The 14,482-nt window shown below is 45.6% G+C and overlaps 1 protein-coding gene across 2 annotated transcripts in view; it reads left to right on the top strand.

Moving 5' to 3' along the window:
- The window catches only part of AGT (angiotensinogen), a 122,500-nt gene that overhangs the window by 92,292 nt on the left and 15,726 nt on the right, over positions 1-14,482 (top strand). For both annotated transcript variants that reach the window (XM_069234442.1, XM_069234443.1), the window contains 2 exons: positions 12,711-12,978; positions 13,964-14,108. In XM_069234442.1, the coding sequence (XP_069090543.1) occupies positions 12,711-12,978; positions 13,964-14,108 (413 nt within the window). The remainder of the gene's footprint in view (positions 1-12,710; positions 12,979-13,963; positions 14,109-14,482) is intronic.

Genomic DNA, 14,482 nt, shown 5'->3' with positions numbered 1-14,482 from the left:
TGGGGAGAAAATGACTAAGTCGACATGGCACTCCCCTCAGGGTGCCATGCCAACCTCCCACTGCCTGTGGCATAGGTAAGTCACCCCTCTAGTAGGCCTTACAGCCCTAAGGCAGGGTGCACTATACCACAGGTGAGGGCATATGTGCATGAGCACTATGCCCCTACAGTGTCTAAGCAAAACCTTAGACATTGTAAGTGCAGGGTAGCCATAAGAGTATATGGGCTGGGAGTCTGTCAAAAACGAACTCCACAGCTCCATAATGGCTACACTGAATATTGGGGAGTTTAGTATCAAACTTTTCAGAATAATAAACCCACACTGATGCCAGTGTTGGATTTATTAAAAAATGCACACAGAGGGCATCTTAGAGATACCCCCTGTATTTTACCCAATTGTTCAGTGCAGGACTGACTGGTCTGTGCCAGCCTGCTGCTGAGAGACGAGTGTCTGACCTCATGCGGTGAGAGCCTTTGTGCTCTCTGAGGACAGAAACAAAGCCTGCTCTGGGTGGAGGTGCTTCACACCTCCCCCCTGCAGGAACTGTAACACCTAGCAGTGAGCTTCAAAGGCTCAAGCTTCGTGTTACAATGCCCCAGGGCACTCCAGCTAGTGGAGATGCCCGCTCCCTGGACCCAGCCCCCACTTTTGGCGGCAAGTCCAGGAGAGATAATGAGAAAAACAAGGAGGAGTCACTGGCCAGTCAGGACAGCCCCTAAGGTGTCCTGAGCTGAGGTGACTCTGACTTTTAGAAATCCTCCATCTTGTAGAAGGAGGATTCCCCCAATAGGGATAGGAATGTGACCCCCTCCCCTTGGGAGGAGGCACAAAGAGGGTGTATCCACCCTCAGGGCTAGTAGCCATTGGCTACTAACCCCCCAGACCTAAACACGCCCTTAAATTTAGTATTTAAGGGCTTCCCTGAACCTAAAGAGTTAGATTCCTGCAACAACAAGAAGAAGGACTGCCCAGCTGAAAACCCCTGCAGAGGAAGACCAGAAGACAACAACTGCCTTGGCTCCAGAAACTCACCGGCCTGTCTCCTGCCTTCCAAAGAACTCTGCTTCAGCGACGCCTTCCAAAGGGACCAGCGACCTCTGAATCCTCTGAGGACTGCCCTGCTTCGACGACGACAAGAAACTCCCGAGGACAGCGGACCTGCTCCAAAAAGACTGCAACTTTGTTTCAAGAAGCAGCTTTAAAGAACCCTGCAACTCCCCGCAAGAAGCGTGAGACTTGCAACACTGCACCCGGCGACCCCGACTCGGCTGGTGGAGAACCAACACCTCAGGGAGGACCCCCGGACTACTCTACGACTGTGAGTACCAAAACCTGTCCCCCCTGAGCCCCCACAGCGCCGCCTGCAGAGGGAATCCCGAGGCTTCCCCTGACCGCGACTCTCTGAAACCTAAGTCCCGACGCCTGGAAAAGACCCTGCACCCGCAGCCCCCAGGACCATAAGGACCGGACTTTCACTGCAGAAGTGACCCCCAGGAGTCCCTCTCCCTTGCCCAAGTAGAGGTTTCCCCGAGGAAGCCCCCCCCTTGCCTGCCTGCAGTGCTGAAGAGATCCCGTGATCTCTCATTGACTTACATTGCGAACCCGACGCTTGTTCTAACACTGCACCCGGCCGCCCCCGCGCCGCTGAGGGTGAAATTTCTGTGTAGGCTTGTGTCCCCCCCGGTGCCCTACAAAACCCCCCTGGTCTGCCCTCCGAAGACGCGGGTACTTACCTGCAAGCAGACCGGAACCGGGGCACCCCCTTCTCTCCATTATAGCCTATGCGTTTTGGGCACCACTTTGAACTCTGCACCTGACCGGCCCTGAGCTGCTGGTGTGGTAACTTTGGGGTTGCTCTGAACCCCCAACGGTGGGCTACCTTGGACCAAGAACTGAACCCTGTAAGTGTCTTACTTACCTGGTAAAACTAACAAAAACTTACCTCCCCCAGGAACTGTGAAAATTGCACTGTGTCCACTTTTAAAGTAGCTATTTGTGAATAACTTGAAAAGTATACATGCAATTGAAATGATTCAAAGTTCCTAATGTACTTACCTGCAATACCTTTCAAACAAGATATTACATGTTAAATTTGAACCTGTGGTTCTTAAAATAAACTAAGAAAAGATATTTTTTCTATAACAAAACCTATTGGCTGGATTTGTCTCTGAGTGTGTGTACCTCATTTATTGTCTATGTGTATGTACAACAAATGCTTAACACTACTCCTTGGATAAGCCTACTGCTCGACCACACTACCACAAAATAGAGCATTAGTATTATCTATTTTTACCACTATTTTTACCTCTAAGGGGAACCCTTGGACTCTGTGCATGCTATTCCTTACTTTGAAATAGCACATACAGAGCCAACTTCCTACATTGGTGGATCAGCGGTGGGGTACAAGACTTTGCATTTGCTGGACTACTCAGCCAATACCTGATCACACGACAAATTCCAAAATTGTCACTAGAAATTGATTTTTGCAATTTGAAAAGTTTTCTAAATTCTTAAAAGACCTGCTAGGGCCTTGTGTTAGATCCTGTTTAGCATTTCTTTTAGAGTTTAAAAGTTTGTTAAAAGTTTGAATTAGGTTCTAGAACTAGTTTTAGTTTCTTAAAAAGTATTCCAACTTTTAGAAGCATAATGTCTAGTACAGATGTGAATGTGGTGGAACTCGACACCACACCTTACCTCCATCTTAAGATGAGGGAGCTAAGGTCACTCTGTAAAATAAAGAAAATAACAATGGGCCCCAGACCTTCCAAACTACAGCTCCAGAAGCTGTTGGCAGAGTTTGCAAAGGCCAACCCCTCTGAGGATGGCAACACAGAGGATGAAGATAGTGACTTGGAGGAAAATTCCCCCCTACCAGTCCTATTTAGGGAGAGCAGGGCCTCTCAAGCCCTGTCTCCAAACATAATAGTCAGAGATGCTGTTCCCCTCACAGGAGGGACCAACATCTCTGAAATCACTGAGGATAACTCCAGTGAAGAGGACATCCAGTTAGCCAGGATGGCCAAAAGTTTGGCTTTGGAAAGACAGATCCTAGCCATAGAAAGGGAAAGACAAGAGATGGGCCTAGGACCCATCAATGGTGGCAGCAACATAAATAGGGTCAGAGATTCTCCTGACATGTTGAAAATCCCTAAAGGGATTGTAACAAGATATGAAGATGGTGATGACATCACCAAAAGGTTCACAGCTTTTGAGAGGGCTTGTGTAACCAGAAAAGTGAACAAATCTCACTGGGGTGCTCTCCTTTGGGAAATGTTCACAGGAAAGTGTAGGGATAGACTCCTCACACTCTCTAAAAAAGATGCAGAATCTTATGACCTCATGAAGGGTACCCTGATTGAGGGCTTTGGATTCTCCACTGAGGAGTATAGGATTAGATTCAGGGGGGCTCAAAAATCCTCGAGCCAGACCTGGGTTGATTATGTTGACTACTCAGTGAAAACACTGGATGGTTGGGTAACTGGAAATGAAGTGTATGACTATGTTGGGCTTTATAATTTGTTTATGAAAGAACACATTTTAAGTAACTGCTTCAATGAAAAGTTGCATCAGTATCTGGTAGACCTAGGTCCAATTTCTCCCCAAGAATTGGGAAAGAAGGCAGACCACTGGGTCAAGACTAGGGTAACCAAAACTTCCACTGGGGGTGACCAAAAGAAAGGGGTTACAAAGCCTCCCCAGGAGAAAGTGGGTGACACTAGAAACAAAGAAAAAGAGTCCCCTGTAGGCCCCCAAAAACCAGACCAGGTGGGTGGGCCCAGAGACACAACCCAAAACAAAGGTGGGTACCAGGGTAAGAGCTGGGATGCCACTAAGGCATGGTGCCATAACTGTAAACAGACAGGGCACCACACCAAGGACACTTCTTGTCCCAAAAACAGACCCCCTAGCAAAACCCCAGGGGTAACCAGTGTAGCCATTGGAGATGACTCCTCAGATGAGGAGGTCTTCATAGCCTTCAACTGGAAAAAGGGCCCAACAGGTGAGTTGGAGATTCCAGAAGAAAGTAGACACTTCCACCACCTACAGGTGAATGGAATCCCAGCCACTGCCCTGAGAGACACTTGTGCCAGTCACACTATTGTGCATGACAGGCTGGTGCTCTCAAACCAGTACATCCCAGGTGAGATGGCCAGAGTAAGAGTTAGCCCAGACAGGGTCACTAATAGGCCTGTGGCTCTTGTGCCCATAGAAGTGGGTGGAACTTTTAGCTGGAGAAGGGTGGTAGTCAGTACAGACCTCCCCCTTGATTGTCTCCTTGGAAATGACTACCCAGAGGTTAGTCAGAGCCTAAGAGAAGAACTGGTCCAGGGCCAGTCCTCTCCCAAGGATTCTGGAGTGCCTGCCTCTGCAGTAAATGCCAGTAGGCCCCAGAAGAAAAATAAAAGGAAACAGAGTAGAAAAGGTGGACAACCTTTAGCCAAGGTTCGAGCAAGCCAAGGAGATTCTGCTCCAGTAGAGGAGAACTCCAAAAGTGGCTCTGATAAAGTCCAACCTGACCCACAAGAAGTCCTGGCTAGTCAGGCAACTGTTAAGTCTGAGTGGGTGGCTCCTCAGCTAACAGAAGAAAGAGTGGAAGAAGGGTGTTTACTACAAGATGTGGTAACCCCCCACTCTAATACAGCAGACAGGCACCCTGAACCCAAAGAAGCCTGTAACTTAGCCCCTTCCCTTGTAGGTGAAGAGCTAAAGGTGTGGTTCTGGGCACTGACAGCTGTCAGTGGCCTCTGCTGGGTGTTAGCCTTTATGGCTGCACTATCCTTGGCATGGTGGTCAGACCCCATGCCAAATAGCAAGTTAGGCCCCCTGACCCTGTTGGTCATGGTGGGGTTACTCCAGCTCTGGGTAACCTCTTTGGGTAAGCTAGGGGTGACCCTGGCTAAGATAAGATTAGCAGAGGTGGATACCTCTAAACCCAAAATAGAGAGAATGGGTGAAGACATAAAAAGCACAGACAAGAGGCAGTTCAGACTAGGTCCTATCACTGTGGAAGTGGGTCAGTTCCCCAGAGGGAATGACCTGAACAGGAGGATGTAAGGCAGAGTAGGCCCTGCAACAAACCAGCCTATTTCCTCTACTCTTCCTCGCCTGACAGACTAGGAAGACTCTCCCAGCTTTGGCTGAGTCTCCTGGCCTGTGGGCTGGGGGGGGCTTGTGTAAAGAAATGGCTCCCTGTTGCAGTTACCCCCCACTTTTTGCCTGATACTGATGCTGACTTGACTGAGAAGTGTGCTGGGACCCTGCTAACCAGGCCCCAGCACCAGTGTTCCTTCACCTAAAATGTACCATTGTTTCCACAATTGGCACAACCCTGGCACCTAGGTAAGTCCCTTGTAACTGGTACCCCTGGTACCAAGGGCCCTGATGCCAGGGAAGGTCTCTAAGGGCTGCAGCATGTCTTATGCCACCCTAGGGACCCCTCACTCAGCACAGACACACTGCTTGCCAGCTTGTGTGTGCTGATGGGGAGAAAATGACTAAGTCGACATGGCACTCCCCTCAGGGTGCCATGCCAACCTCCCACTGCCTGTGGCATAGGTAAGTCACCCCTCTAGTAGGCCTTACAGCCCTAAGGCAGGGTGCACTATACCACAGGTGAGGGCATATGTGCATGAGCACTATGCCCCTACAGTGTCTAAGCAAAACCTTAGACATTGTAAGTGCAGGGTAGCCATAAGAGTATATGGGCTGGGAGTCTGTCAAAAACGAACTCCACAGCTCCATAATGGCTACACTGAATACTGGGGAGTTTAGTATCAAACTTCTCAGAATAATAAACCCACACTGATGCCAGTGTTGGATTTATTAAAAAATGCACACAGAGGGCATCTTAGAGATACCCCCTGTATTTTACCCAATTGTTCAGTGCAGGACTGACTGGTCTGTGCCAGCCTGCTGCTGAGAGACGAGTGTCTGACCTCATGCGGTGAGAGCCTTTGTGCTCTCTGAGGACAGAAACAAAGCCTGCTCTGGGTGGAGGTGCTTCACACCTCCCCCCTGCAGGAACTGTAACACCTAGCAGTGAGCTTCAAATGCTCAAGCTTCGTGTTACAATGCCCCAGGGCACTCCAGCTAGTGGAGATGCCCGCCCCCTGGACCCAGCCCCCACTTTTGGCGGCAAGTCCAGGAGAGATAATGAGAAAAACAAGGAGGAGTCACTGGCCAGTCAGGACAGCCCCTAAGGTGTCCTGAGCTGAGGTGACTCTGACTTTTAGAAATCCTCCATCTTGTAGAAGGAGGATTCCCCCAATAGGGATAGGAATGTGACCCCCTCCCCTTGGGAGGAGGCACAAAGAGGGTGTATCCACCCTCAGGGCTAGTAGCCATTGGCTACTAACCCCCCAGACCTAAACACGCCCTTAAATTTAGTATTTAAGGGCTTCCCTGAACCTAAAGAGTTAGATTCCTGCAACAACAAGAAGAAGGACTGCCCAGCTGAAAACCCCTGCAGAGGAAGACCAGAAGACAACAACTGCCTTGGCTCCAGAAACTCACCGGCCTGTCTCCTGCCTTCCAAAGAACTCTGCTCCAGCGACGCCTTCCAAAGGGACCAGCGACCTCTGAATCCTCTGAGGACTGCCCTGCTTCGACGACGACAAGAAACTCCCGAGGACAGCGGACCTGCTCCAAAAAGACTGCAACTTTGTTTCAAGAAGCAGCTTTAAAGAACCCTGCAACTCCCCGCAAGAAGCGTGAGACTTGCAACACTGCACCCGGCGACCCCGACTCGGCTGGTGGAGAACCAACACCTCAGGGAGGACCCCCGGACTACTCTACGACTGTGAGTACCAAAACCTGTCCCCCCTGAGCCCCCACAGCGCCGCCTGCAGAGGGAATCCCGAGGCTTCCCCTGACCGCGACTCTCTGAAACCTAAGTCCCGACGCCTGGAAAAGACCCTGCACCCGCAGCCCCCAGGACCTGAAGGACCGGACTTTCACTGCAGAAGTGACCCCCAGGAGTCCCTCTCCCTTGCCCAAGTGGAGGTTTCCCCGAGGAAGCCCCCCCTTGCCTGCCTGCAGCGCTGAAGAGATCCCGTGATCTCTCATTGACTTACATTGCGAACCCGACGCTTGTTCTAACACTGCACCCGGCCGCCCCCGCGCCGCTGAGGGTGAAATTTCTGTGTAGGCTTGTGTCCCCCCCCGGTGCCCTACAAAACTCCCCTGGTCTGCCCTCCGAAGACGCGGGTACTTACCTGCAAGCAGACCGGAACCGGGCACCCCCTTCTCTCCATTATAGCCTATGCGTTTTGGGCACCACTTTGAACTCTGCACCTGACCGGCCCTGAGCTGCTGGTGTGGTAACTTTGGGGTTGCTCTGAACCCCCAACGGTGGGCTACCTTGGACCAAGAACTGAACCCTGTAAGTGTCTTACTTACCTGGTAAAACTAACAAAAACTTACCTCCCCCAGGAACTGTGAAAATTGCACTGTGTCCACTTTTAAAGTAGCTATTTGTGAATAACTTGAAAAGTATACATGCAATTGAAATGATTCAAAGTTCCTAATGTACTTACCTGCAATACCTTTCAAACAAGATATTACATGTTAAATTTGAACCTGTGGTTCTTAAAATAAACTAAGAAAAGATATTTTTTCTATAACAAAACCTATTGGCTGGATTTGTCTCTGAGTGTGTGTACCTCATTTATTGTCTATGTGTATGTACAACAAATGCTTAACACTACTCCTTGGATAAGCCTACTGCTCGACCACACTACCACAAAATAGAGCATTAGTATTATCTATTTTTACCACTATTTTTACCTCTAAGGGGAACCCTTGGACTCTGTGCATGCTATTCCTTACTTTGAAATAGCACATACAGAGCCAACTTCCTACAGCATACTAATACAATTTAATGTACGTAGAAAAATAGCTTTTCAAGAAATTATGAGACTTCAAAGAGGAACCATTTAGGAAACCCTACTTTCATGTATATTTATAGTAGGGCGTACATAGGAAATGAAGGAAATAGCATGAAATTTGTGCAACAAATAAAAACAAAAGACCGTACATCTGATGAACCACACCTACACCACGCAAGTAAAGTACCCTAAATTTGTTGCAAATTCAAAAACATTCTGCAAGTCATCATTCTTAAAGAACACAAAATTATACATTTCGGATTGTCAGGGTTCAAGTGGGTATAAGATCATGGTACTATGCCATCACATTTTTTTTTCTCAAAGAAGGGCTACCACCAGATGTTTTCAGCACATTACATACACCAAAACACCAAGCTAGCCTACCACCCTCTCAACTGAGCCACTCCTCGGTTTTACCCAAGTCCACCTAGATGGAGAGATCCAAAATAGTTTTTAGGGCCGCTCACACATCATATTGGTACCATGCTTCATCATCGGCTCTCACCTTGGCCCCTATAAACCAGGGTGGGCTCGACAATATTCCAGGAAGCACTTGTGATATTCCCTCTGATGGGGTATTAAAAATACAAATACCTAAAGAACTCCCATTTTCCCTTTATTATTAGGTGCCTCTGGTATGCTAGACCATGCCCGATGGAGTGGTGGATAGTATAGGTAAAATGGCAGCATGGTACCCTTGACGTGAGAGTGACTACAGGGAAGTGCCCCACCATCCCATATATGGTGTGTTTGTCTACCTGTTAGGGCGTTACTGTTTACCCGGAGAAGGCAAGTAGGCCTGTTTCAGATTCTTGCATGTAGTGTGATATCCAATGTATGACATAGACCTTTAAATATAAGGATGAGACAATCCTGACAAGAGTAAAACCTTATAACACATACAGGGCATTGAGAGTTCAGTCTTGATAGAAGCCCAGGGCCTTTAGAGGCCATTAAAAATGGCTGAAACATGTTGACAAAGACCTAGGGTGCAGGGGTTTTAACCCCCTTTCATAAACACCTGAGAAACAAGTTTTTAACCAGACCAAACAAACCCAATAATAAAGAGAAACCGGGGTGTTCTTTATGTATTTTTATCTTATGACCATGTCGGAAGGAATATCAAAAGTGCTCCCTGGATGACGGTTGAGCCCACACTGGTTTATAGGGCTTGGTTAAAACCAAGCCACGGCTCGCATGAGAATGTAGTAGTATGCTTTGCTGATTTGGAGTTAGAGCCATGGGGGCACTATTGTAATATTATGGACCAAAAAAGTTATGCAAGTCAATCTAACCCTGTCATCTTCAAACACCCATTAGTACGACTTTTGCTCTGAGCCTTCCTACTTTATACACCATTTTCATATATTATATATATAAGTTTAATAATCATATAAAATGAACAAGTGACTTTTTTCAGTTTTGACATAGTAGACAAACCACGCAGTAAAATGCACTCAGGTTTTCAGGATATCCAGATTGAATACCTAGGAGGTGAATTTACTTGCACTGAGCTTCAATGGAGGTGATTTCCATATTTTGTGACTATTCTGAAAACTCAACGGAACTTTACTATTTGGTGAACAAGTCGCTCTAGGCAATTGCTTGTTGGCACATCCAACTTAGAGGAAAGGTTAATCATTGTATCACAGCTGTTGATTTAATGCAAATAAATGTCATCATTACCGGATCACCATAATTTCATAATAAATAAAACAATTAACAAAAACTATATTCCTCAAATAATGTTTTGCTCCGCATCCTGGGCTGTAAGATTAAAGAAGCTTTTGGTTAGGACTTTAAAACATTTACACAATTATAAGCGTTATCACTGATTTACAGCATACAGGAAAATTTTGAATGGACTTATTTGATATTTTACGAATGACCGAGGATCTTTAAAAAATTAATAGATCAAATTATAAATTATTTTTAGCTGACTGGATGTATTCAATCCCATTTTCTCCTTCTGTTTTCAATGGAAACCTTATGATTGTCACACTTTTGAACATTAAGAGCCTGAGCACGATCTTGGCAGACGGGATTACTTTGTCACAAACGTGAGGGATATCCCGTCCACTGTACTACGATCCCTTTATAGCCTATGGAGATCGTAATATGGCAGACAGAATATCCATCACGTTTGTGACGAGTATTCTATCCGCCAGGATCGTATCAGGCTCTAAGTCTTGTTTTATTATGCATAAACTCTCATTGTTCATCTACTCTTTCTCAGACTTTACAAGTAGGCTTGAAAAGCGTCTTGAGACCCTCACGTGTGAGTAGTGCGCTTTACAAATCCCTGATTGATTGATTGATTGATTGAAGTAGGATCCATGTCCAACTCTTTAACTAGACTATCATCGTGGACTGTATTGAGGATATCCAAGAACCCGCTATTCAAAAACAGCAGCCTATTCTTTTTTGTAGAGATGCTGTATAAATGATATCTCTTGCTGTTATGGTCCTGTGGCCATTTCTGTAAAAACATTTTGGGGCTTTTTTAGAAGCCCCTTGCGCCACTGTTGCATTATTTTTTTTGACACAGCGGCGGTGCAAAGCAGTCCCCTCAGTGCGCCACATTTACAAACTGGCACAATGCGACCATTAAACCAGTTTGTAAAACCTTGCGCCACATTATACATGTGCCAGGTATAATGTGTGCAAGATAGGCATTCCCCCATTAAAAGGCAAGCAGAACGGGTGCAATTAAATCTACAAGATGTGTCAGAATTTCGGACGCATCTGTGGAAACTTGAACCATGAAGCGCTGTATTATAAATACAGTGCTGCAATGGCATTCATTAGGTGGACAGGACTGGCGCTAGAAAACTGGTGCAGCGATTCCATTGCACCGGTTTCTTGTTAATGAGGCTGTTTGTGTTTAAAAAATATTAGAGTTACCTGACACACTGCTACGTTGTTTTTTTATGTAGGTTCGCTCCATAGACATCACATACATTATATAAGCACGCTAGTGTGTTGATATTATGCAGTGTGTGGCAATATTTAGTAAAGCAAGCAATGGAATTATTAGGTCGCGCCCGCAAACGCTTTGACCTGTTGTTAGAATTGTGGGCATTTAACCACGCCTACCTCACGCCTATCACTTTCACTCGTACTTGGGCTTGCCTTTCAAAAATCCTTTGTTATCATTGGTAAATGCTTTACATTTGTCCCCCCTGCTGGAAGTTTACTGCATTGCAGACAGACCCTATTACATGGATAATTGCACGATTGCTGATATGTTTGACTGTGAGTGAACTTCTTTTTCCTTTTGTGTCTCTCCTTCGCGCTCATGGCTGCCATGGTGCTTTGAATCGGATTGCTTATGTCAACTAATGTTTTACTTTTAATTTTCAATTTATGTGGCAAGAAAAGTCCAGTTAGGAATTTGCAACTCTAATAGCTCTAACCAGAGCAAATGCGAGACGATTGCATTGCAAATGCTTGTTTTGCTAGTTGCTATGCAGAACACTTAGGCCTCAATTTCGAGTGCCTCGGACTAACAGGTACTGTTTATTACATCTGTTGAACACTGATACTTTTCCCCTCTACACTTTTAATGTCAAAATCTGCATGTCCTGGTATATACTGACTCTTTTCATCTGGCGAAAATCAGTAGGTCTGACCTGCTGATACATACTGGAAGAAAACTCTGAGTGGTCAGAAACCTCCCACCCACTGGCTTTTGCAACATTCATGGGTGTTGCAATTTAGCATGGCACGCTTAATCAAGTCTTTAGTTACCAGGGACCATATGTATCAAACGTTTTTACCCATTCTGTGTCTATGGGAAAATTTGTTCGTACATATGGCCCTGGGTGAGGTTTGCCTACATTTATATCCCAAATTATCATTTATTTTAAACTTTTTCAGTTCCTTGATACTTTGCATATTTTAGACATAGCTGGCTCCATAGGATTCAAATTGTGGTATGTAAAAGAGCTACACGGTGTCAGGGAAAGTTGCTCCTGATAGCTCAGTAATGAGTAGATGGTTACATAGTGTAAAGTTTAAACTTGCTTTTAGGAAATTGATAATTACTATTCAGTTTTGAAATAATTTTTCCTAAACGAATACCTGATATCATAGGGGCTGCTCTAGGGCCCGTATTTATACTTTTTTTAGCGCCGCATTTGCGCCGCTTTTTGGCGCAAAACGGCGCAAACCTACAAAATACAATGGCATTTTGCAAGTTTGCGCCGGTTTTGCGTCAAAAAACGACGCAAATGCGGCGCAAAAAAAGTATAAATACGGGCCCTAGTTTTTTGCCAAGAACACTGCTGTAATATTAGGAAAATCAAAATCTGCATGAATATGATCTGCACGAGTGTGGTTGGTGAATGGAATAGCAAGACAATTTTGTACTGCATCGTACCGCTCACACCAACCTCCACAACCCCTCCATCAAACCCAGAAACAAAAATCAACGAACAAAACATTTGTCACACGTGCATTTTTTAGTTTTAGTTTTCCAAAAGTCCTTTTTTCTATAAGTAAGCCAGGCAGTTTTAAAGTAAACTCCTTTTAAACATTCATTGTTATAGCACATCAAAATTACCACTGAGTGATTAAAAGTATAGCTAAGGATGCTGAATTACAAATTACAAATTATTTATTGCTTGATAAAACGTTTCTTCTGAGTTGGTTATATCCCCTCCATGTTGGATCTTAGGTCTATCCAGTGCTATAATCAAGCTTTAGAGCGCTGTGACTCTTGGTAAACGCCTGAGATCCACTTGTTTCACCTGAGTTAAACATGCCGAACACATTAATCGCCTTATATTGTTAATTATTGGGTCTTACTCTGCGTGCTCTTAGGTAAAGTGAAGAACGCCTATCCCGTGGCAGACCCCCAGGACTTTTGGGTTGATAACAGCAGGAAGATCTCAGTGCCCATGATGTCCGTCACAGGCACGTTCCAGTTCAAGCACGATGACCGACAGAACTTGTTTGTGATCAGAGTTCCCCTCAGCGAGAACGACTTCCTTCTCTTGGTTCAACCCACGCATGGAAAGACCTTGGAACAGATCGAATCAACACTGTCCGCCAACTCATACGCCTCGCTTTTTGAAAACCTTAGAAGCAGGTAAACCGAAGAGCATGTTCACTCGCTTTCTCTCTGTCTGTCACCTATAGTGCTCCTTCACAGTCTAAATTTTCCAGGAGCACCGATCATCATTAGAGAAGGTAGAAGTGAGTGTAGCGCAAGCGCTCTCTCTTGTTCTCTTGATAACGATTGGGTCATCCTTTTTTCTTCATTTTTCTTTATTAGTTTTCAGGCTATACAAACTCAGTCTACCACTTAGGAGCCGATTACAAGTTGGCTGGTGAGATATGCCAAGATGCTGAAACACCAGCCCAATTATGGCTGGTCACAGTTGTGTCGGGACTGGGCAAGGGCTGGAGGTATAAATGCAGGCCAGCCTAAACCTACTGGACCAGGGGTTTGGGAGAGGTTGTGATACTAACCCCAACTGACCCACAGCCTAACCTGCCCCACTGACAAACCCTACCCAGATGCCATTTTCCAGCTGCTTGTAGGATGGGGTAAATGAGAGTGGAATTATCCTGGGATCCGGAGGTAACCATACAGATTTGAACTCAGTAATTCCAGATCTGAACGGTTATTCCCCAATCTAGGGACACACGTTTGTAGTTTCCTGTCGATATTGTGCAATTAATAATCCGAAATGAGGTTCTGAAATTGTTCATTTCAGCACTACTGGACCATGCAGCTTGTAATTGTGGCCTTTGAGGGAGACACTGTACCTTCGGCACTTTTGGGCGTTTTATGACTCGCAATACAAGATCCCAGAATCATCCAGTCATGCTATTTTTTCCCTTTGAAACTCTGTCCAACTTTCACAGTTGAAATTTAACGATTGACTTGGTCTATACTTCCCCCTCTTTGCCTTACTGTGAGAGATTCAAAGTGGAATAGAGACACACTGTACTTTCTGTCCAAAATACTCATGCCAATGCTTTTATGACCAACACAGTTGGCATGTCTACCTTGTATTGGGTAACCACAATAAAAAGGTGCACACTACCTTTTTCTTTCTTTTCTACAGATCTGTTCATTTAACACTGCCAAAGCTTGCTATCGAGAACACATATGATGTCCAGGACATTCTTGCAAACATGAAGCTGCCCACCTTGATTGGGAAGAAAGCGGACTTGAGTAGAATCAGTAACGCGGATATCAGAGTTGGAAAGGTTGGTGCACTAATGTGTATTTCATCCACAGGTGACCTGCTGTTTGCTATAAGATGCTTGGTTCTGTGGCGACAAGTGCACTCTTCATGCGACTGAGTGCGTCATCAAGAAGGCTGGGCAGGCACACACCTTGGAGGAAACACAATTTAGGACTGCCCACAGTAACAACTGCCAAGAGACACTGACACCAAGGAGATGTACCAGTGGATCTCATCAGCAGCCATTAAGTACTGGTTGTGATGCAGCTAAGCAGCATAAGCTGCTATGGTTTAACAGCTGTTAATGACCAGGAGAACCACCAATTTGTTTCAAAAATCTATACCCACTTTTGTTCGATAAAAACAACTGCACTATTATTTTTCTAATCTTTGGGG

The sequence above is a fragment of the Pleurodeles waltl genome, chromosome 5, assembly GCF_031143425.1.
Source record: "Pleurodeles waltl isolate 20211129_DDA chromosome 5, aPleWal1.hap1.20221129, whole genome shotgun sequence".
Taxonomy (NCBI): domain Eukaryota; kingdom Metazoa; phylum Chordata; class Amphibia; order Caudata; family Salamandridae; genus Pleurodeles; species Pleurodeles waltl.
This window is presented reverse-complemented; position numbering and strand designations above follow the sequence as displayed.